Genomic DNA, 23,828 nt, shown 5'->3' with positions numbered 1-23,828 from the left:
TGGCTAGCCATCGTCATCGTTAGCTGGATGAGCCTCTGGTGCGGGCGGTGTACGATGCGTCTCCACCACAGCCCCAGCCGTACCTGACGGTGCGCAGACACATCTTCTCCCGGGGGAACTCCCGCGGGCCCTCCACGCTGTTGTCCTCGCCGTCCGTCTCCAGGTACACGTCCAGACAGACGCACAGCCGGGCCAGCTGATTGGTCAGCAGCTGGTGGCCCGGGCGGGGGCCCTGCAGCTCGCTCTTGAACACGTTCACCTCGCTCTCCATGGCCTGGAACACCCGGGGGGTTAGAGGGGAGGGACGGAGCTCTGGGCCCCGAGGAGACCCCCGCTCCAACTCAATCAAGAGGGGGGGGGGGTGTGTGTGCGTGGACCCACCCGCAGGGGAGGGGTGTGTGTGTGTGTGTGTGTGTGTGTGTGTGTGTGTGTGTGTGTGTGTGTGTGTGTGTGTGTGTGTGTGTGTGTGTGTGTGTGTGTGTGTGTGTGTGTGTGTGTGTGTGTGTGTGTGTGTGTGTGTGTACTCACCCGGAGGTTGTCGTCGGTGCTCCCGCTGTGCTCGCCCTTCCAGCTGAGGCAGAGGGAGAACAGAGGGGAGACCTCAGGGTAGCGCGGGCTCAGGACCACCGCCGCCTGCAGACGAGCTGACAGCAGGAGGAGAGAGGAGAGAGGAGGGGGGAGGGGGGAGGGGGGAGAGGGGAGAGAGGAGAGGGGAGGGGGGAGGGGGGAGAGAGGAGAGAGGATGATACCACTGAGGGGTGAAGGTTGGGGGGGGGGGACGTCACTTCTGTTGGTAACAAACAGAGCCAGCTCGCCCCTCCCCAGCCAGTAAAAACTATCATGAACGCAGCGCAAAACCCCACATCACCCACCCCTTGTGGGTGATTGGCTGGAGAACTATTTAGCTTTGTTGTGAGTGGTTGGTAGCACCATTTGTTTTTGTGTCCGATCTCGGAGCGCAGGCCGCCTACAGAGACGCGTTATCTGACGGCCTGCCTATGGGGCGGGCAGCTGGCGGATCGTGAGGAACGATCAAATGAATACCATCATTTATGTTTCGGCCTGAATCGCCGATACGTCCTTTAAGGGCTGCGACCTCATGACCTCCCTCGGGCCGTGCTCCTGGTACCGACCTGTTCCCCGCTCCAACACCGCCATGAAGAAGAGGTCCGCCTCCTTGGCCAGGCCGGCGCCCGTCACGTGCTTGGTGAAGCTTAGGTCCTGAGGAAGGAGGAGGACAAGGTCACCAGGGGGAGCACAAGGTCACGAGGGGGGACACAAGGTCACAGGGGGGACACAAGGTCACAGGGGGGACACAAGGTCACGAGGGGGGGACACAAGGTCACGAGGGGGGGACACAAGGTCACGACGGGGGACACAAGAGCTGTGTTCGAAATCGTTCCCTATACACTCACTCACTATTCCCTTTATATTGTTTATGATGAAGTGAACTATATAGGGAACGAACAAGCGAGAACTCGGACACTGTGCTGAACATTTCTAAACTTAATTGGCGTCAAACAGCATTGCATTGTGGTATACTGGAGTAACATGTAGGGATCATTGTATGTTCACTCAAATGTTGGGCATTTTATTGCCCACATGGTGAATGAAATTAACCACTGAGAATTCGAACACCACTACAAAATGGCGAGCTCCCTATATAGTGCACTATACATCCCAGGTGGGCGTGTCCACCTAGATGTGTGGCGGATAGATGAGCGTCGTTGGCTACAGTCCACTGGGTAGGCTGGCAGACTGATCCATCCAGCACACATCTAGACGGACACGCCCACCTGTGACGTCAGACGCTGCACCTTTTCAAAACGGCTCGTAACAGCTAATCCCACTCACACCTGGTGCTATGATAGGTCCTTTAACTAGACTAGAGGTTAGCATCAAGGTCTCCGTGTCATGATGAACGAACACCAGAGACAGACGATGAGCGGTAACACTGAATAATACATTTTAGCACTTTGAGATTTCTGAATGTAAAGTGCTCTACAAATTAAATATATTATTATTATTATAATAATGGCCGCCCGGACAGGCCTCTTCGTCCTCTCCATCACAGAGGGGCTGCTGTAGGCGGGGGTCTCGGGGGGGCCTACCATGTAGTCCTGGTGGGCGATGGTGGTCCAGCGGGCCAGGCGGGAGATGACCTTGGCGGGGAAGAGGTGCTGGGACTCGGCGGCGATGGGCACGATGCTGTGCTCTGGGGAGCAGAACGACACGGGGGCTCCGTCAACAGAGGCCAGAATGTTACAGTCAACCTCACAGCATGAGTCATTCTGGTGTGTGTGTGTGTGTGTGTGTGTGTGTGTGTGTGTGTGTGTGTGTGTGTGTGTGTGTGTGTGTGTCGTACCCAGGGAGGTGAACTGCTTGTGGAGGGCCAGGCGGGACTGGACCCGGCCTCTCAGCAGCTTCATAGTGGCCTCCATGTGGCTGGCACTGAGAGCACTGCCCACACGGACACCCTGGAGGACACACACACACACACACACACACACACACACACACACACACACACACACACACACACACACACACACACACACACACACACACACACACACACACACACACACACACACACACACACACACACACACACACACAGTTATTATACAGCTAAATGCCACCAAATAAAATGTCATATTTGCAAAATATCAATTAGACATGCGTCACTTTCGCTCAAAGCTATTAGAAACGGTGAATGTCTAAGAGGCTTTAAGCTACAGCTCGTTCATAGCAGGAATTCTCTCTGAAAATCTATTTAAAATCGGTAGAATAAATATAATTGGGTGCAAAAGTGACGACAGCAGTGAAAAATCTGCATAGTGCACGATAAAAAATTAAGAAATATATAAAAAGGACTACATTTTAGTATTTTAATCTAGAAAGGTCCTTAAGCCCGTCACACTCGCCTGCGGAGCCTCTCCAGGGAAGTAGAGCCCCCCCAGGTCCTGAACCCAGACGTAGGGGTGCCCCAGCTCTCCAACGTGGTCCGCCAACGTCACGATCCTGGAAGGGGGGGAGGGAGGGCTGTTAGCGCTCACTGTTAGCGCTCACTGTGTAGCGCTCACTGTGTAGCGCTCACTGTGTAGCGCTCACTGTGTAGCGCTCACTGTTAGCGCTCACTGTTAGCGCTCACTGTTAGCGCTCACTGTTAGCGCTCACTGTTAGCGCTCACTGTGTAGCGCTCACTGTGTAGCGCTCACTGTGTAGCGCTCACTGTGTAGCGCTCACTGTGTAGCGCTCACTGTGTAGCGCTCACTGTGTAGCGCTCACTGTTAGCGCTCACTGTTAGCGCTCACTGTTAGCGCTCACTGTTAGCGCTCACTGTTAGCGCTCACTGTTAGCGCTCACTGTCCCTTCTACAGCCTGAGCCCCGGTCATTAATAGCCGTTAAAACACCCCGACTCAGCAGAGTGGAGGGGCCCGGTCTGAAGAAACCGTGGAGGAGGGGCCGAAGACACCACCAACCATCCAGGTAACCAGCGGGGGGGGGGGGGGGGGATATTACGCATCATAATGCAGTACTTTTAGATGTGTTGAATGCGGGGAATGGGTTAACCTAGTGATGGTTAGTGCTTGGCACTTAGTTCTATGAACATCCTTACTGTACCCACAGAGGTATATTGTTGTTTTCTCCTTTTTCTGACAAATGTACTTACTGTAGGTCGCTTTGGATAGAAGCGTCTGCTAAAGGCCCTTAATGTTAATGTTAATGCACTTTTCACTCTATTTCAGGCGATCCAGTCACCGTGCGCTGGGAGACAAAGCGTTCGTGGTCCTCACCCGACTTTATCGAACTGGTAGCGGTTGGCGGGGTTGGGGGTCTCCTGGCCCAGGTCTCCGCTGTACAGACAGCTCAGCAGGGTCTCCGCGTTCAGCAGCTCACTGCAGGAGGGATCCACACATCACTAGACCATCAGACACAGGGACAAGCACACACACACACACACACACAGGGATCCACACATCACTAGACCGACACACACACACACACACAGGGATCCACACATCACTAGACCATCAGACACAGGGACAAGCACACACACACACACACACAGGGATCCACACATCACTAGACCGACACACACACACACACACACACAGGGATCCACACATCACTAGACCGACACACACACACAAGCACACACACACACACACAGGGATCCACACATCACTAGACCATCAGACACAGGGACAAGCGCGCACACACACACACACACACACACACACACACACACACACACACACACACACACACACACACACACACACACACACACACACACACACACACACACACACACACACACACACACACACACACACACACAGGGCGCCCCACCCACCCAGCGCTGACGGCGGTGCTGAGGTCTGTGGCGGGGGCCACCTTGGTCTTCACGGTCAGGATGTTGAGGTTGATCAGGTGGTAGAAGTAGAGGTGGAGGACGCTGCCATCTGCAGGCGGACACAGGGAGCACAGCCGTCACACACGGGGGTGGGACCCAACACCTCTACTGTACGGTCGAACATCTGCACGTCTGGATCAGCCCAGGGGGGGGGGGGGGGGGGGGGAGGCTCCCCAGGGGGCTGGGGGGGGGGGGGAGGGAGGCTCCCCAGGGGGCTGGTGGGAGGTGTGGGGGTCATGATGACAGCACTCTCTCTCTCTCTCTCTCTCTGAACCCGCTGACACCCGTCCACTGAGGCGTGGCCCGGCAGCAGTAAACAACAACAACATGGCTCGACGCTGCAGCACCTGAGGGACGCGACCACAGGAGGAGAGAGTAGTGCTGACAGGGGGAGATCGGCCATGCAGAATCTCTGCTGCTGCAAGAGTCTCTCTCTCTCTCTCTCTCTCTCCCTCTCTCTCCCTCTCTCTCTCTCTCCCTCTCTGCAATGCAGTTCCCCTTGTAATCCGTCTCCCCCCCCCCCCCCCCTTCACCAGCAGGGGGCAGCCACGAGTCAGACCATGTCCTAACATCATTAATAATGGACTGGAGCCACAATACCGGACACTGGATCTGGGCGGTGGGGTTACAACGATAAACATGCATGGGAGCACTTTGGGGAAGGCGGCTAAGTGAAAGCCGATGAAGGTGCTCGCTCTAATGGCCTCCAAGGGTGTCTGTTAATACCGGAGCAGGCCGAGGATTTCATTAGTCATGCCAGACGGCGGGGGGGGGGGGGGGGGCAGGGGGGGGGTCGCTACCTTTACACTTGAGGTCCAGGCAGAGGGAGAGAGGATGCCTCTTCAGCATCTCCCGCCGCTTGTCGTCCAGCTGGCAGCCGGTGGTGGGACGCCGCCTCTTCTGGGGAGGGGGGAGGAGACAAGGAGTTAAAGTAGGGAAGGTAGCGAGGGCGGGCTCGGCCTCTGGGGTCAGGCCTCTGACTCCTCTTCTGGGGAGGGGGGAGGAGACAAGGAGTTAAAGTAGGGAAGGTAGCGAGGGCCGGCTCCTCTTTCAGCTGCAGACAGCAGAACCCCCCGAGCTGACGATGTGGTGAAGACTACGGTGACAGCGAGGGGAGGAAGAGGCTGTTTGAGGGGGGCGGGGGGTATGTGCCCATGTCGTAGAAAATAGAAGTAAAAAAGCGCTTGCTAGAAGTATTTATGTATATTATGGCCGGACAACAGTAATTAACACCGGGGGGGGGGGGGACAGGGAGGGCGAGGGGGGAGGCAGAGAGACTGCAGAGTAAACAGGGCAGAGCTGCGGCTCGTGGTGGGGGTCCGGTTACTGCCCCCCAGACATCCTTGCAGAATTTTCCCAGAATCCCTCAGAAAGCAGAGATGTGGGCGCAGGAAGCGGTCGATGAGCGCCACTCCCCAAACCCCCAAACCACAACGCAGGAGTGTGTGTGTGTGTGTGTGTGACAGGGGGGGGGAGACAGCCGAACCGTCTGACCCTGGGCGGGAGGGGGGTGTGCGTGTGTGAGAAACCCAAAAGAAGGTGAAACCTAAGTCAGTACACGGAAGGAGCCCCTGGGAGTGTTTGGTCTGTGTCCAGGTAATCACCGTTTTCTCCTGCTCCTCCTCAGCATCAGAGTCGCTCTCATCATCTGGACGGCAGAGAGAACAGAACTACAGTAAGACAGATATACCCCCAGAAACACAGCCTGAGTACGGTTACCAGGGTTATCATCGTCAAACATCTGAAAACAAAATAACGTAAAACGTGTGTGTGTGTGCGCGCGTACCCTGGGAGTCCTCGGGAGGCTTGGACAGCGCCTTGGCCTCGTCCACGTCCCCGCTGATGGACACGCTGAGGTTCTTGTCTGAAACACACAGAGGGGGTCCTTCAGAGGAGCTCAGGGCTGGACCACCGTGCGGAGGGATCCTCTACCGAGGCTTCCCCGCAGACAATAGTCAGTTAAGGTGGGGGGGGTTGCTGTCTTGATAAATAAATAATGATTTATTAAACACTTAATAGCAAATAATAATAATATATAATTAATAAATAAGCAGCTTTTCAAAATAACTCCTTGAACAAGTGCAGTGAATTTAATTAATTTGTGTCCATGGTTTTAAAAAGGACCATTCGAGTTCCCCTTGGTAGTGGCCCTGTCCTACAGGGCGGAGGGCGCGTGCCTAGGCTGCGCAGCGCGGTGGGACGCCCCGCTCTACGCACCACAGGCCTGCCCGTACGCCTTGGCCTGGACGAACAGCACGTAGAGGGCGGGGGGCAGGTGCCGGGCCACCTCCGTCTGCTTCTGGGTCTGCTCGAAGGGCATGGACAGGTACTGCTGCACCGGGAGGGAGGCCTGGGGGAGAGCAGGAGCTTCATTAGAGGACATAAACACCACAGCATCACCGAGGATCACACGGATGAACGCGCTGTGACACTCCATAGTCTCTCTTGCGACTGTGTTCATCACTATTCTATTTTAATTCCAGGTGAGAATTATTTCAGCGTCCAGATTGAGGCTGCGCTATACTTATTTAGAAATAAAAACACACGACTTTTAAATAAAGGCTGTTCTGACGTCCATCCTGTCCCAAACTATGTCTTCTGAACCAGCTTGACCAGATGCTCTCCTACCATTAAAGAGCCCACAACGTAAGAGGTCATGAATAATCACAACAGTTGTGTGTGATGAACATGCATGATGACGTTGAGGTGATCAATTATCATAGTTCTATGTGATGTGGTTCTAGCTGCATGATGGCTCATAGTTCTATGTGATGTGGTTCTAGCTGCATGATGGCTCATAGTTCTATTTGATGAGGTTCTACCTGCATGATGGCGTGGTTCTATGTGACGTGGTTCTATGTGACGTGGCTCTATGTGACGTGGCTCTATGTGACGTGGCTCTATGTGACGTGGCTCTATGTGACATGGCTCTATATGACGTGGTTCTATATGACGTGGTTCTATGTGACGTGGCTCTATGTGACGTAGCTGTATGTGACGTGGCTCTGTGACGTGGCTCTGTGACGTGGCTCTACGTGACGTGGTTCTACGTGACGTGGTTCTACGTGACGTGGTTCTACGTGACGTGGTTCTATGTGACGTGGCTCTATGTGACGTGGTTCTACGTGACGTGGTTCTACGTGACGTGGTTCTATGTGACGTGGTTCTACGTGACGTGGCTCTACGTGACGTGGCTCTACGTGACGTGGTTCTATGTGACGTGGCTCTACGTGACGTGGCTCTACGTGACGTGGTTCTACCTGCATGATGGCGTTGAGGCCGGGCTGAAGGCTGCCCAGATGCTCCTTCTTCACCTCGATGCTCTTCGCGATCTTCTCCTTGGTCGTCTGAGACTCGCTGTATTTCTCCGCCAACCTTCGCACAAGGAGACGGACGACAGACGTTGATAGACTCATTGAAACACCTCGTCACTATTCAGCCTCGTTGAATTTGTGCTCTTCTTTTACAAGAGACACCCGACAAAGACAAACAACACACCACAATACAGACACACAACCAGGGCGGCATGAGGCTCAGGAGGTAGAGCGGGTTGGCTGGTAACCAGAAGGTTGCTAGTTCGATCTCCGGCTCCTCCTAGCTGAGTGTGGAGGTGTCCCTGAGCGAGACGCCTCCCCCTGACTGCTCCCAACGAGCTGGCTGTCGCCCTGCGTGGCTGACTCCGCTGTCATGTGTGAATGTGTGCATGAACGGGTGAATGTGAGGCTGTATTGTGAAGTACTTTGAGGGGCCAATGGTTAGAAAAGTGCGGTATAAATGTAGCTCACCATTTAACCTGGCCCTATGGTGTGGGTCAAATGTATTAATGGAAATGACATAACGTCAGTGTTGAGCATAAAGTATATTAAGAGGTGAGGCCCGACAGTCGACCCCTCAGAACCACTGGTTTGAGGTACCTCTTCCTCTGCTCCAGCTCCCAGTCCAGCCGGGCCAGGGTGAGCTGGTGGGGGTCCTCCTTGGTGAGGAGGGGCCTGGAGATCTCCTCCGGGGCCTCCTGGTAGAACTCCGTCTCGCTCACCAGGTCGATCTCCTCGTGCTTCGACCTGCAGGGAGATACCGCGGTCAGCTTCAGATCACCTCATCAACCCCCAAGGAAATGGTTATGATTCAGGAATAAATAAAAGATGCACAGTCATAGACTTACACAAATATACACTTGCATTCACACTTCAAAATAGTACTTAGCATTGTCTAGCATCTTATCCTAGCTATCCATGTTGTATACGGTTAATGGGTTAACCAAGCGATTTTTTGTGCTTGGCACTTGGTCCTATGAACATTCTTACTGTACCGACTGTAATATATTGTTGTTTCTCTTTATTCTGACAAATAGACTTATGTACGTCGCTTTGGATAAAAGCATCCGTTAAATGTAAATGTAAATTTACACAAACATATAAAGAAACTTCAGTGAATACTTTGCTGTGATAAAAGATAATGAAACAGACCACACAGTTAAGTTTGTGACAACACAGTGAATATGGGAGAATACTGACTTGAACTCCAGACACTTGCTGATCTCCTTCTGCAGGTGCATGACCTCGTACAGCAGGTTCTGCAGCTGAAGATGCAACACGTCCACCTTCTGCTTCGCCTGAAAGTACAAAAACAACAACAAGAGGTTATGAAGCCGTCTCTGAGTAATCCATGCCAGGGTACGTATCGTGGTGGTGTGTCTGTTGGCATTACGTCGTGGGTCTGGTCTCTGCCCTTCTTCAGACGAATGTGAGCCAAGCGATTGAGCTTCTTCAGATTCATGAAGTGGATGCAGCTCTGCAGACGTCTCTTCTCCACTTCGGTACACTGCAACCACAAGTCCATCATTTGTTTACTCCAGAAGGACAACATGTAAACAGAAAGCCCAGCTCTGAAGCTCCTTCAATATAAATACATATGGGTTGTGTTTGTTTTAGAGTTTCTCTCACTCCTTCTTTCGCACCGGCTGCCTTCAGCTCTTGGATCTCCCCCATGAGTGAAGCCAGGCTCTCGCAGGTCTGCTTGTACTGCTTGTAGTCCTGCTCAGGATCCCTGCGCTCCAGCTCCATCTCCTCGCTGTACACACGGGCATCCTAGACGCACAGGGGACACCTCGTTAAACACACACCCAGTCGGTCAGTTTCTAGTACATCTTCTCGACAACGGCCCTCTGAGAAGACATCAAATGGCAGTCTTTCAATTCATACGTCCTGCAGGGAATGGTGCACGGTTTATTCTGGTGTTGAAAGTATGTGGGATCCCTTTGAACGTAGAGGATTATCTCAATTCATTTATATTTGTTTAGCCCTTAATCACAGTTACAGGCTCGAAGGCCGTGTATGAGGCTCCCCTGGACCCTAGCCCCCAAGAGGGCAGGAAAAAACTCCCTTAATCAGCCAGGAGGAAATCTTGAGAAGGAAGGCAGAGTGATCACTGGAACCAGGGATATATATGAACGATATCAGTTTATGCTACAATATTGATAATAGAGTGGGGGGGTCCCTCCTTCCAGGGAGGTTCAGGAGTACATCTCCCCAGAGCTCTGTTACCTGTGCGTCCCCTTCTCCACGACCTCGCTTCACCTCGGGGGTTACTCCTTCAGCGCGGAGAACCTTCGCCTTCCGCTTCTTCAGGGCCTCGGCAGACATGGTACACCCGCTGGAACGAAAGGACAGCCGTGGGTTTTATAACTGGAGGAGGATACACATCCTCAACGGGTTCGGCGTGAAGCTGAGAAGCTAGCTACCGTTAGCCGTCAGCCATCGGGGACTCACTGCTTAGCTAAGCGCTCATTTCAGAATGATTGAAGAATTAAGTACACGAACAAATAAACTCACCTGTGAGTAAAGTGGACGAATAATGTGTACAATCCTTTCTTAAAAGTTGAAAATTTAAAATTATAACAGCAAAAACAAGCTTCACGCAAGCGATACGACCACAATGCTAACTGCAGCTTCTGAGGGACAGTTATCAGGCCGGAGAAAGTCGTTAGACGCCTGTAGTGCCCCCTACAGGAACCCCTTTAGATTACCGAATAGTAATCATGTTTTTAATGCTCTGACCACTGTTATAAAGAAATATATTGAAAAAACAAACAGTCGACCACATAATATCAAAGTTTTTAATCATGGCTCATCGACACACAAACAAAATTCAATATTTGCAGTTTGTAATCATAAAGAAATACTTTTTTTCGCCCTGAATAAAATAAAAACACTATACATTGCATTACAAGACGAGTATGAAAACACGTGGAGAGTAGCTCATTTGGCCATGTCTATGAGGCTCTGTAGCGAGGTGGGCACCCAGGTCTTCTCCCCCTGGACGAACACCACCCCCCGGTCGATGTAGACCACGATGCGGCCGAACGTGTACAGCTGCTTGCCCTCGAAGCGCTTGGCCACCAGGGGCATGAACACGATGTTGTTCTCCTCCGCCTTGGCCTGGATCAGGTCCTTGAAGTTGGTGGGCAGGCCGGCGCTGACGCGCTGGGCCACGCTCTCCGCCTCACGCCGCTCCTGGAGCGCCTCGTACTGGAAGTCCTTCCTGCGCTCCGTCTGCGTCAGGTAGGCGATGTTCTCCCGGGCGCCGGGCTGCATGTAGCCCCCTGGTGGTCGGGAGGAGAGGGGGGAGAGGGGGAGAGGGAGACAGGGAGAGACAGGGGGAGAGAGGAGAGAGGGAGACAGGGGGAGAGAGGAGAGGGAGAGCGAGAGGGGGGAGAGAGGGAGACAGGGGGAGAGAAGGAGAGGAGAGGGAGAGGGGGGGAGACAGGGGGAGGTTAACAGGGGGAGAGAGGAGAGAGAGGGGGGAGAGGGGAGACAGGGGGAGAGAGGAGAGAGAGGGGGGAGAGGAGAGGGGAGGAGGGGAGAGAGAGAGAGAGGGAGAGGGGGGACAGGTGAAGAGAGAGGGGGAGAGAGGGGAGGAGGGGAGAGAGAGAGGGGGAGAGAAAGCAGAAGAAAGAGGGAGAGAGGGGGGGGAGAGAGAGAGAGAGGGGAGAGAGCCCAGAGTTAACAGTGTAACAGTGTAGTAGTGTAAAAGTCAACTGTGTAACAGTTCCCAGTGTAAAAGTTCACAGAGTCACATTTTAATATTTCTTCTTCTACATCTCTCCACCGATGCACTTGTATACGAAGGCTGAGTGGGTTTGAACCCCGCGACCAGGGTTGGTCCACCTACCCACGCCCGAGGCCACGGCCCGGTTCATGATGTCCAGGGCCTCGTTGAACTTGTCCTTGATGAGCAGCTGGGCCAGCAGCGTGTCGCTGAACGAGTTCTTCCAGCCCAGGTACCACTTGGTGATCTCCTCGTAGTTGGGGCTGTTGCTCAGCCACGAGCACAGCACCTGGAGAGCAGGGCCGAGACAAACCAGGGTATCACAGAAACAGACTGAATTTAGACTGTCTTCTATTCTGGTGCCACTCAAACCTCCCTACGTTTCCCACATTCAAACGGCGCCGGCGGTGTCCTCCATGCAAGACAGACAGCCAGCTGGTCTGGAGCAGGGAGGGGGAGGCGTCTGCCTCAGGGACACCTCGACACTCAGCTGGGATGTGCTACAGCTGCACTATAATAAAGGTCATCTAAAGCCCCTTAATGTTCACCGACCTGAGCTCCACCATAACAAAGATAATCTAAGCCCCTCTTGTTCACGAACCTGGAGCCACTTGGGGAAGAAGTTCTTGTCCAGCAGGGACATGAGGCTGGAGAGGGACAGCATGCTCTCCCAGTCCATCACCCAGTGGAAGGGCTCCATCTGCTGCTGGTGGGGGTTGATGACCAGGTCCCCGAGGCACAGGGCTGTGGGGGGGCAGAGGGGGACCACACATCAAGCCCCCTGCTCCTAGACCGGTGACTCCCCCACCTCATGTACGGAGCCAGCACCCCTTCCTCAACATCACACCCCAAAGGTTTCCCTGGGACTAATGTTATAATTAGGATTTAGCCTCATAGCATAACGGTCTCAGTTCTATTTTGGCTAAATTGTGATAGCTAACCCATCTCTACTCTCCTGACGCTGCTGATTCACTGTGACTGATTGGCTGTATCCTAAGCCAATCAGAGGGCTTTCTACATTCCATAATCACCATCTGCCTGATTCATTTATTTGACCTGGGCATTACTGACACTAAATATAAGATGAACCTTAAAATGTGACTCAGGCAAGGCTAACGATATTGAACTGATGCTAGATCAGTGAGGCCGTTATCTCTGGCCTCAGGTCCGAGACCCATCGACGTTAGACCCCCCTAGACCCATCGCAGACCCCCCTAGACCCATCGCCGTCAGACCCCCCCTAGACCCATCAACGCTAGACCCCCCTAGACCCATCAACGTCAGACCCCCCTAGACCCCCCCAGACCCCCCCCTAGACCCATCAACGTTAGACCCCCCCTAGACCCATCGCCGTCAGACCCCCCCAGACCCCCCCAGACCCCTCCAGGACCCAGCAGCCCGGCCGTACCCAGCTTGGGGAGGATGTTCTTGACCATGAAGGCCTCCCAGGCCCCGGGGGAGAAGACGTCCTTCCAGGGCTGCAGGATGAGGCGTGCCGAGGTGTCGCTGGGGTGCCAGCGCTGCAGGGCGTTGGCCAGCTTGCTGCGGACGGGCGGGTACAGCGGCTCCAGGCGGGCCTGCAGCAGCGGGAGCCAGGGGTGGATCCAGGAGTGGATGGGCACCGTGTCCGTCAGCGGGTTCCAGGTATCCACCTGGACGCCCCGTCCGGTTCATTAGTACCACACGTTTCGTCACGCACCAGGTCAGACGGGCTTTTACTTTGAAGCAGATACAAATCTTACGAATTAAACACAACCTAGAATAAAGTGCACATCGTACACGTAACTAAACACTCCCTAACCAGACGCACACAGACACACACGCAGTAACACACGACTAAAGACAACAGCGCAGTGACATTCACAGGACCCCCAGGACCAACAGAACCAGTACGATGCCGTCAGAGGTCTGGGAGCCGCTGGGAGAGCCGACAGTAAGCCGAGCGCCTTGCCTCTCTCTGGAGCCGGGGCAGGACCAGCTGCTCCAGCAGGTGGTCCACGATCCAGACGGGCAGCAGCGGGGCCCACACCTCGATGCAGTCCACCATGGGCCCCACGGCGCGAGGCTGCCAGCCCGACACGGAGGAGCGCATCACGGGGAGCCACACCTCCCACAGCAGCCTGGGGACACAGCGAGGCACAGTCCTCTACCATCACTGAACAGTTCAACACGCTGAGGGCATCACAGTCCTCTACCATCACTGAACCGTTCAACACCACATCACACACGCCGAGGCACAGTCCTCTACCATCACTGAACCGTTCAACACGCTGAGGACATCACAGTCCTCTACCATCACTGAACCGTTCAACACGCTGAGGGCAACACAGTCCTCTACCATCACTGAACCGTTCAACACAATGAGGGCAACACAGTCCTCTGCCATCACTGAACCGTTCAACACGCTGAGGGCATCACAGTCATCTACCATCACTTCTTCCCCTTTAAACACTTGGGGGGGAACAGTTCCTCAGAATAGACCTCAAACCCCTGACGTTAGACTTTTCAGACCCCTGAAAATAATACCACTTAAGAGAAAAGGTGAAGGTTCCCATCACATGGAGACGATGCCCTGGTTGACCCATCAGCCCAGACTCCTGTCCCCGGGGCCCTCTCACCTGTGGTAAGGGTCCATGTTGTCCCCGGGGCCCTCTCACCTGTGGTAAGGGTCCATGTTGTCCCCGGGGCCCTCTCACCTGTGGTAAGGGTCCATGTTGGCGTCAGGGGTGGTGGAGTGCAGCTGCCTGGACTCCAGCAGCGCTCGCCACTGTCCCACCTCCTCCAGGCCGTAGGTGCTGTCCTACCACGCAACACAGCAAGGGGATCGGGGTGAGTGAACCCCTTTCAGAAGCTCAATAACTTCATTTCCAATGGGAAACCGTCTGTATGCTCGCAGTGTTCTGATACAGCAGAGTACTGCTGCGTGCGAGTTGGGAAACAATGGCGGACTGCAACATCAACTCTACAAAGAACCACAGAGAAGGTGGACTTCTGACAACAGCGGTCCTGGATTTGTGCTGGTCAGAGATCTCTGACCGGCTCTCTCCTAACCATAACATCTAATCCGCAGAACATGTTCTGCAGCACACTCTCTTACATTACTAAATGATGTTATATTTAGAGGACACTCCCATCGGAGAGCCACAGCGGTCGGGCTGGGGGCAACGCGTTTAACCGTCAACAGGCCGTACTTTGAGGGGGTCCCAGGTGCGCAGCTTGTCCTTCAGCAGGGGGTACACCACGGCCACGGCCAGGTCCGCCAGCCCCATCACCTTGTACTCCTCGTAGTAGTCCTTCTGCAGGGTCTCGAAGATCCCAGCGCACTCCTACAGGAACAGGAAACACATCACAGAACAGGAAATGCATCACAGAACAGGAAATACATCACAGAATGGATATTAGCATAACGCATGTTAATATAACGGATATTAGGAGAACATATATTTGCATAACGGACAACGAATCTTAACCTTACGGATATTCATATAATGTACACTAGTATATTAGCACAAAGTATATTAAGATAACTAATATTAGTATAATGTTTAGTAATATAACATATACTAACATGAGGTATATTAATATAACGCTTATTACTATTCGTAATATAACGTATATTATATAAAGTATATTAACATACTGTATTTTTTATCTAGTATATTTTAGTATGACGTATATATATCAACATAAAGTATTTTAGCATAGGCCTCCTGTGTATTGGTATAAGGTATATGAATCTAGATGTATAGGTTAGTGTTGGAGCGGGAGGTACCTGCAGGCTGGGTCCCTCCCCAGGGGCACTCTCCCCAGACTGGAAGCGCTCCACCAGCTCCAGCACGGCCTCCACCCTCCGGATGGCGTCCTGCTCCACCTCCAGGCGGCTCTGCAGGGCGGAGGCCTCGTGGCTCAGCGTCACCACGATGTCCTTCTCGTGCTGCAGACGCCTGGCCGACTGGGGGAGGGGGGGTCACGAGGGGAGGCAGAGAGAGGGAACAGTTCTAGATCACTTCTGCTGAGCAGAACCCACAGAGAGCTCCTCACGAGCATAGGGCAGAGCCCTCGGGGATGAGACGATATGAACCCCAGATGGGTCATTCAGGTGTCACGTCTTCCACACACACACACACACACACACACACACACACACACACACACACACACACACACACACACACACACACACACACACACACACACACACACACACACACACACACACACACACACACACACACACACATTGCTACTCGAGGCAGACAACATCAATAGTTGATGCTGCAGCATTGACGCTAAGGCCTAACGACGTCCCCCGGGGGGCGGCCCCCGGGGGACGGGCGGGCCCCACCTGCAGAATGTCCTGCTCCGTGAGGTCGATCAGCAGCTGCAGGTTGTGCTCCAGCTCCGGCAGTGTGAAGCCCGAGGGCCTCTGGTCCCGGTTGGGCAGGGCCTCCTCTGGCACGCTGTGCTTGCTGGTCATCTGGCTGTAGCTGGAGTAGACCTTCTGCTCGCGCCCGGTCATATCGATCACCTACCAGGGAGACAGAGAGCGCCGTCACAATCACAGACAGAATGAAAAAGAGCTGGACAGGAAGATATTAAAAAATATATAAAATATAAATATAGAATCAGAAATAAAACTAATATGCAAAATGATAATGTGTGGCTGTGCAAATGTCAAAATTAGACATGAGAGATGTGCTGATACTCTTCTTCATCCAAGGATGAGTTGATACTCTTCTTCATCTAAGGATGAGCTGCTACTCTTCCTCCTCTACGGGGACCCCAGCCGGAGTCGAGGCGTCCCCTGTGCACCCACCTTGACCTGGGCCAGCTCCCCCGCGGGGGTCCCGGCGCTGCGTCCGGCCAGCTTCCCTTTGGCCTTCAGCTCGTCCACCGTCCTGAACGAGTACTTGGGCTTCTTCTTCCCGGCCGGGTCCCGCCGCCACTGGCCCAGCTCCTTCTGGAACTCCTGGAGGAGAGAGGAACCCTGGGGTTAGGCTCTGACAGCGGACGCTTCCCTCCAAGACTCAGGAGGGAGCAGCGCACGCCGGTTAGGAAACAACCGCTGGACAGAGTACAGAGCAGCCAGTAGCCATTAGGTATCAGAGCATGTTTCATTGAAGTGTTATTCGTTTAAATGATGAAGATGTACCTTCTCCTCCTCTTCTTCCGAGTCCACCTTGGGGAAGTCCTTGAGGCTCTGCTGGGTGCGCTCGTTGCCGTACGCCCCGACCGCGCCCTTACCCTTCCGCACCTTGGCCTCGATGGGGTTGATGATCCCTGCAGCGACAAAGCGCCATGTCAGGCGTCTCCAGCACATCTATCACTTCAATGTGTTGCCGTTTATATCTTAAAGGTGACATATTATACCACCAGGTGTGAGTGTGATTAGCCGTTTTGAAAATGTGCAGCTTCTGACATCCCAGGTGGGCGTGTCCACCTAGATGTGTGGCGGATAGATGAGCGACGTTTGCTACAGTCCACTGGGTTAGACTGGCAGACTGATCTATCCAGCACAGATCTAGGCGGACACGCCCACCTGTGGTGTCAGATGCTGCACATTTTCAAAACAGCTTGTAACGGCTAACACTAATGGCTAAACACTCACACCTTAGGGATATAACATAAGGGATATAACCCCTTTAAACGCTGTCTAAACGCTGGTCTCATAAGACCCGCACACCTTGAGCGTTCTTCCCCAGGCCTTTGCCAGGTTGGTAGCCCATCTTCTGCAGGAGCTTCTGTCCGATCCCCTTGGTGTGCTTCTCCCAGTTCCCGATGTCCTGTCCTGTCCGCACGCCTCCGGCAAACCGTTGGGGTTGGTTCCCACGGAAATTTTCTCCCTGGAAAAAGAGTTGTGTTTTACCGGGGTCACCGAATTAAACTAACAAGTAGGCAGTTCGAGAAAAGAGAGAATTATTAAAGAACATAAAAACAGAATATGGTCGTGTTTGTACATTACGCAGAATAGATTCACATGGACAACAGCATACTGTTAAATTGTTCACCATTCCACTGTAACCTATGCCACTGCTGATTCAACTCTGAAGTCAAATGACAACGTCCAATCACAAGGAATCATTTTCTGAAGTAGACAATCAAATTAAAATCACAACTCTTGCAGCAAAGTTAAACATAACATCAACATATGTATAACGATGTAAACATGTGAATTATACAAATACCGTCTGAAGTTTTTTAGGTGCCGCCCTGCGTGATGAAGGCGGAGGAGGAGGAGGAGGAGCAGAGCCTCCATCGTCCGACTCCTCTGAGTCCTCGGGGTCCTTCTGCTGCTGCTTCTTCTCCTCAGCGGCGCTCTTCCTCAGACCGGCGCTGATGAAGTTCACCGGGGCCGTGTAGTCCTTGGACCTGAAGGGGAAACCCGACAGTATGGGAACCAATTCGTCATAGATTATGGACAGTCAAAAGTACAGTATATATATATTGTTCTACACATCAAGATTACTCCTAACTCTACTTTTGCGTTGATGTTTTAGTTTGTATTTCAGCAGACGTAATTTCCATGATCAGTGCTGCACGCTGAATGTAAAGACACAACATACATGTGTCGCGTCAGGCTACAGTATCTGGTTGAGCCATTCGTGATGGGATGATGGGTCAAAGCGTGACTTACTCACTCCGACCCACACACACTTTCCATGACTTGTGTACGCTGAATATGTGAAGACGCACAGCATACATCCCTGCGTTTCATCGTGTCAGGCTACAGTATCCGTTCAAGCAATTTCGGATCAAATGGTGGGTCAAATCCTGACTTACTTCTTGCCCCCGAAACTGGGCCTTTCCCCCTCGTCGTCGGAGTCGCGGTCGGCCCAGATCCCGTAGGTCGCCTGGTCCTTGGTCTGCCGGTGGCGGCGCCGCTCCGGGTTGAACTCGTTGGCCAGGTCCCAGTCCGTCACCTCAAAGCTCTCCATCTCCACCCCGTCGTCCTCCTCGGTCCTCCGACCGTACAGGTGGGACATGGACATGGCGAAACTGCCTGAAGATCGGAAATGCCCAAATATTATTTTATATTATTTATATCATATTACAGCACACGATGAGGGCGAATGACGTTAATGTTACATGAATACAAGCGGCAAAGTGTTGAAATCATACAACAATCAGTACATGCAAATGTACTATAATTAAACCCGATTATTGCATCAGTACACAGTAGATAATTATTAATTATAATGTAATGAAAGTAAATAAGTTAAGAGTCTGGTGGAGTAACGTCCACATTATTGAACACATGAGGCTAAATAAGCACCACTTGAGACATTAATGCGCATAGGAGGTTGATGATAAACGGACAGAGTAGTCCAACGTTATTCACCTGAATCCTCGCCTTATCCGGCGTATAAATGTCTTAGTTTATCACTTTACACCATAAACGAGGGTTTGTTATCGCGGCTAACGACACCAGCACGACCACTTCCGGTTGACGTCTGCTCAACCGGAAGAGTAACGACATGTGCTACACTGAAGGCGGTCCGACCCGAGTTCTACAATAAGTAATCGCCCCTCTGTTGCTGAACATGTGAACGCATGACAACACAGATCTGACTGAATGTGAATGTGTTTGGAGGTATGAGTGAGAAGGCGGAGGAGTGGCAGGTGGCCCGGAGGAGGAAGGGAACCCCACGGAGGTCCAAGGCGCTACAGGTGAGCCTGACCCCCCAGGGTCAGGGATGTTGTCAGGATGAGTTCAACACCAACAAAACCCTTCTGCGGATAAGAGAAACCATGTGAGTATAATAAGTCACATTGATATATATATATATATATATATATATATATATATATATATATATATATATATATATATATATAAAGGGAATCAAATGTGCCCACAGTCCTCCAATCACTTCCACCACAAGCCCATGTAATAAATCCACCCTAACCCTCTTCTGTAGGTCTGAGTTGAGATGTGAAGACTTTTGGCTTGATTGGAAAAGTGAGTAAGATTACGTTATTTATCATGAAAATACAAGTTGATCAGCCTCGTCAAAATTAAACTGATTGGTGGAGACACAATGAAAACATGTGACTGAACCCGTCCCCTCAGAGCGGTTGTTGTCGAGCTCAGCGACCGCCGCCGCAGCACCTTCACCAGATGGTGGCGCCCCTGAGCTACCTGTGGACCAGCAGGAGGAAGGCAGCGTTGGCACGACAGCTCCCGGGCTGGAGTGTGTCTGCTACGGCCTGGGTTCCTTCTCCTCCTGCGTCTCGGCGCGCTACCAGCTGGCCATGATGCTGCTGCTGCTTGAGGCTCTGGAGGTCAGATCAAGCAGGGGGTCCCCTTGTTGCCGTTGGATCTCACAGACACCACAGTCCCATTCAGTACTGCCTCATCCACACCAAACCAGAAAGGCTTTCCTTTGAAATAATGTTATATGATTTACACTAAGAGACAGCGTTCATAAGTTTGAGCCAGAAGCCAACGTGTACTTAAAAGTCAGTCCAACTTTATTGATCAGTATACACGTTCTAATGACAAATTCAACACCTGATACTATTTTACGACTTCCTTGAAAGAGAGCCAGTTGGAATGTTCTCAGGTCGGTGTTGGGGATTCACCACCTCCTTTAATCAGTGCTGCGACTTGTCTTGCGGAACCGGTTTGATGCGCATCGTGTCACATGACCTTCTCTGTAGATCCCCCCTCGGCTGTGCTGGGTGTTTGATCCCGTGTTCTCGGCAGGAGAGAAGGAGGTGCTCCGAGAACTGGATCTCTCGGTTCTCACCGAGAACGAGGTACACAGGGTGTGAGGAGATCCCGGGGCGTACTTTATATGACATTACATTATGGAACAGCCTAACCAAACTCCTACTCCTATTCCCAACCTTTACCCCTAACCCTATTCTAACCCCAACCCCTAACCCTAATCATAACCGTAACCCCTAACCTTAACCCTTACCCTATTCCTAACCTTAATTCTATTATGGCCCTAACCCTATTATGCCCTTAACCCTATCCCTAACCTTTACCCCTAACCCTATCCCTAACCTTAACCCCTAACCCTATCCCTAACCTTAACCCCTAACCCTATCCCTAACCTTAACCCCTAACCCTATCCCTAACCTTAACCCCTAACCCTATCCTTAACCCCTAACCCTACCCCTAACCTTAACCCCTAACCCTATCCCTAACCTTAACCCCTAACCCTATCCCTAACCTTAACCCCTAACCCTATCCCTAACCTTAACCCCTAACCCTATCCCTAACCTTAACCCCTAACCCTACCCCTAACCTTAACCCCTAACCCTATCCCTAACCTTAACCCCTAACCCTATCCCTAACCTTAACCCCTAACCCTATCCCTAACCTTAACCCCTAACCCTATCCCTAACCTTAACCCCTAACCCTACCCCTAACCTTAACCCCTAACCCTATCCCTAACCTTAACCCCTAACCCTATCCCTAACCTTAACCCCTAACCCTATCCCTAACCTTAACCCCTAACCCTATCCCTAACCTTAACCCCTAACCCTACCCCTAACCTTAACCCCTAACCCTATCCCTAACCTTAACCCCTAACCCTACCCCTAACCTTAACCCCTAACCCTATCCCTAACCTTAACCCCTAACCCTATCCCTTACCTTAACCCCTATCCCTATCCCTAACCTTAACCCCTATCCCTAACCTTAACCCCTATCCCTAACCTTAACCCCTAACCCTATCCCTAACCTTAACCCCGTGTTATTACATGGGGTTCCATAACCTTACATGATATTCAGTATGTGTTGTTAATGCTCTATCACATCGGTGTGTAATAATTCTTGTTCTAAGGAGGGGAAGCGATTGACGAAGAGGCCGACCATCTTCTATCTGATGCATTGTGGGAAAGCGCTTTACAACAACCTGCTGTGGAGGAACTGGGAGAGAGAAACGTTACCTCTGCTGACCATCATAGGGAACAGCTTCTCTGGCATCCAGGAGAGGTGAGCACTAGGGATGGGCAAAATGATTCTTTTCCGGGAACTAGTTCTTTCAGTTCAGTTCACTATAACGATTCGTTTATTTGATTCGTTTGTTTTGATTTGTTCGTTACGTCAGATTACATCTTATAAAAAAAAACAAAAAAAAAAAAACTTTTTTTTATAATTTTGTTTTTTAATTGGTCGTGAGTACGGATACGACCGTCAAGACCGCAGTCCGCCGTTTGGAGATGCCTGATATATAGTATGTCGAACGTCCCACCAATATTTATACCACTTGCTTACTCTCTATATTTCATTCATGGTTTTACATTTATAATTTTATTTTACTTTACATTTAATTCTTCATTGTTCAGGCATTACAGAACTTGCATGGTCATAAATAAAAAATACGAACTGCAGTTTAATTTCTTTGTTTGTTCTTAAATTGACGTAGAATGGAGCAAAGACTCCTGGGATTGGGAAATGCGTTTATCCAATAAACAGATGGAGGTCAAGTCTATTTTCGAAAAAATGTAGGGGGATATATGAGTCGAATGGTATGACCCAAGATACGTCAGAGAGAGAAAGCGCGCATATTCGACGGTACCGCCTTGTCATTGGTTTACCCAGGTGCCATTCCAACACCATTGCTACCTCTCATTGGCTGAATCTTTGAGGAAGTTGTAGACTCAATCAATATAAGTCGCGGGGAGACGGAGCTCTGTTCGTTTGTATATTTTATTTACGTGACCATATGTTTGGTTGATGTTAAAAAAAAAGAATCAAAGAACCAGTTCTTCTTGTTTTGGGGAACCGGTTCTTGTCGTTCACGTTCGGGATTCGTTCTTTGTAACGAATCAGTCGCGACCGACACATCCCTAGTGAGCACACTACAGCTGTACACGTTGTTCAATGAAGTAGGCCATGTACTAACTGATCGCTAACGCTCCAGGGTGGATGACAGTACCTCAACAGGTAGACCTGATCACCTGGCAACCCGAAGGTTGCTGGTTCGATCCCTGAACAAGGTGTCCCTCAGCAAGACACCTAACCCTGACTGCTCCTGACCAGCTGGCTGTTTCCTTGCATGGCTGACGCTGCATCTGGTGTATGAATGAATGTATGGGTTTATGAATGGGTGGATGAATGGGTGATTGAGTGGGTGAATGAATGGGTTAAAAGGTTGTATGAATAAGTGAATGAATGGGTGTATGTATGCAGTAGTTGCTGCTTCTGGTGTATGAATGGGTTGAATTAATGGTTGTGTGAATATGTGAATGAATGGGTGCATGAATATGAATGAATAGGTGAATTGGCTGAATGATTGGGGTGTATGAATAAGAGTATGAATGGGTGTATAAAAGCCACTAGTTGTACAGTGTTTAAAATCCTGTTGTCTAATGCAGTCCTCTTCTTCTTCTTCTTCTTCTTCTTCTTCTTCTTCTTCTTCTTCTTCTTCTTCTTCTTCTTCTTCTTCTTCTTCTTCTTCTTCCTCCTCCTCCTCCTCCTCCTCCTCCTCCTCCTCCTCTTCTTCCTCCCCCTCCCCCCCCTCCTCCTCCATCCCCCCCCCCCCCCCCCGCTGTGCCCCGTCAGGACGGTGGAGCGGGAGCTGCGGCGGGACTACCTCTTCCTCCACCAGGCGGTGGCGCTGTGCGAGGAGCGCCCGCTGCCCTGCCCGCCGCGCCTGCAGGACGTCTTCAACGACACGGCGCTCATCACCTTCCCCCCCGGCCGCCTCAGCCAGCTCCCACAATGCACCTGGGCCGAGGCCGCCGAGCCGCGGTACGAACACTGCCCCGACCTGGAGATCATACGGAGGGAGGAGGAGCAGGGGAGGAGCTGAGGGGGAGGAGGAGGAGGAGCTGAGGAGGAGGAGCTGAGGAGGAGGAGGAGGAGCTGAGGAGGAGGAGGAGGAGGAGCTGAGGAGGAGGAGGAGGAGGAGGAGGAGAGGAGGAGGAGCAGGGGAGGAGCTGAGGAGGAGGAGGAGGAGCAGCTGAGGAGAGGAGGAGGAGGAGCAGCTGAGGAGAGGAGGAGGAGCTGAGAGGAGGGGAGGAGGAGCTGAGAGGAGAGGAGAGGAGGAGGAGGAGGAGGAGGAGGAGGAGCTGAGGAGGAGGAGGAGGAGCTGAGAGGAGAGGAGGAGCTGAGAGGAGAGGAGGAGGAGGAGGAGGGGAGGAGGAGGAGGAGCTGAGAGGAGGAGGAGGAGCTGAGGAGCAGGGGAGGAGCTTACTAGGAGGGGAGGAGCTGGAGAATGATTGTATTTTTTATTTTATGTACATTAAACTCAATGTTTATACTAAGGTAGTTTATTAATCTGTTTTGTGTGTGTTCATCTTTACTTTCAATACTGTAGCATAAAATCTTGATATTGTCGTCCTCAACTCGATTAGCAATGTCAACATTGCTTCTACTCTAAACTGTGTGTGCGTGTG

At 51.9% G+C, this 23,828-nt stretch overlaps 3 protein-coding genes across 3 annotated transcripts in view; 1 reads left to right on the top strand and 2 right to left on the bottom strand.

The window, feature by feature from the left end:
* The window catches only part of thoc5 (THO complex 5), an 11,288-nt gene extending 874 nt beyond the window's left edge, over positions 1–10,414 (bottom strand). The window contains exons 1-19 of the mRNA XM_056602966.1: positions 10,256–10,414; positions 9,968–10,076; positions 9,368–9,511; positions 9,132–9,245; positions 8,939–9,036; positions 8,339–8,485; positions 7,685–7,799; positions 6,642–6,774; positions 6,211–6,288; positions 6,029–6,072; positions 5,225–5,324; positions 4,365–4,473; positions 3,802–3,903; positions 2,928–3,024; positions 2,366–2,477; positions 2,112–2,215; positions 1,134–1,221; positions 529–644; positions 84–274 (exon numbers count right to left, since the gene is read on the bottom strand). Coding sequence (XP_056458941.1) covers positions 84–274; positions 529–644; positions 1,134–1,221; positions 2,112–2,215; positions 2,366–2,477; positions 2,928–3,024; positions 3,802–3,903; positions 4,365–4,473; positions 5,225–5,324; positions 6,029–6,072; positions 6,211–6,288; positions 6,642–6,774; positions 7,685–7,799; positions 8,339–8,485; positions 8,939–9,036; positions 9,132–9,245; positions 9,368–9,511; positions 9,968–10,066 — 1,991 coding nt within the window. The 5' untranslated portion in view covers positions 10,067–10,076; positions 10,256–10,414. The remainder of the gene's footprint in view (positions 1–83; positions 275–528; positions 645–1,133; positions 1,222–2,111; positions 2,216–2,365; positions 2,478–2,927; positions 3,025–3,801; positions 3,904–4,364; positions 4,474–5,224; positions 5,325–6,028; positions 6,073–6,210; positions 6,289–6,641; positions 6,775–7,684; positions 7,800–8,338; positions 8,486–8,938; positions 9,037–9,131; positions 9,246–9,367; positions 9,512–9,967; positions 10,077–10,255) is intronic.
* A 112-nt stretch (positions 10,415–10,526) lies between these two features.
* Positions 10,527–19,151, bottom strand: tfip11 (tuftelin interacting protein 11). Its single transcript, XM_056602604.1, has 15 exons — positions 18,811–19,151; positions 18,252–18,471; positions 17,657–17,840; positions 17,155–17,314; positions 16,624–16,751; positions 16,288–16,440; positions 15,817–15,999; positions 15,244–15,423; positions 14,663–14,797; positions 14,168–14,271; positions 13,423–13,591; positions 12,880–13,123; positions 12,073–12,215; positions 11,595–11,760; positions 10,527–11,025 (listed from the first exon to the last, which is right to left on the bottom strand). The coding sequence occupies exons 2-15, from the start codon at positions 18,458–18,460 to the stop codon at positions 10,682–10,684; spliced, it is 2,502 nt and encodes an 833-aa protein (XP_056458579.1). The 5' UTR covers positions 18,461–18,471; positions 18,811–19,151; the 3' UTR covers positions 10,527–10,681.
* Positions 18,900–23,263, top strand: srrd (SRR1 domain containing). Its single transcript, XM_056602606.1, has 6 exons — positions 18,900–19,222; positions 19,391–19,431; positions 19,543–19,754; positions 20,133–20,231; positions 21,269–21,420; positions 22,993–23,263. Exons 1-6 carry the CDS (start codon positions 19,065–19,067, stop codon positions 23,240–23,242), a joined length of 912 nt encoding a protein of 303 aa, XP_056458581.1. The 5' UTR covers positions 18,900–19,064; the 3' UTR covers positions 23,243–23,263.
* The last annotated feature ends 565 nt before the right edge of the window (positions 23,264–23,828 follow it).

The sequence above is a fragment of the Gadus chalcogrammus genome, chromosome 11 (genome assembly GCF_026213295.1).
Source record: "Gadus chalcogrammus isolate NIFS_2021 chromosome 11, NIFS_Gcha_1.0, whole genome shotgun sequence".
NCBI lineage: Eukaryota > Metazoa > Chordata > Actinopteri > Gadiformes > Gadidae > Gadus > Gadus chalcogrammus.
The sequence above is the reverse complement of the archived record's forward strand: the minus strand, read 5'-3'. Positions and strand labels throughout refer to the sequence as shown.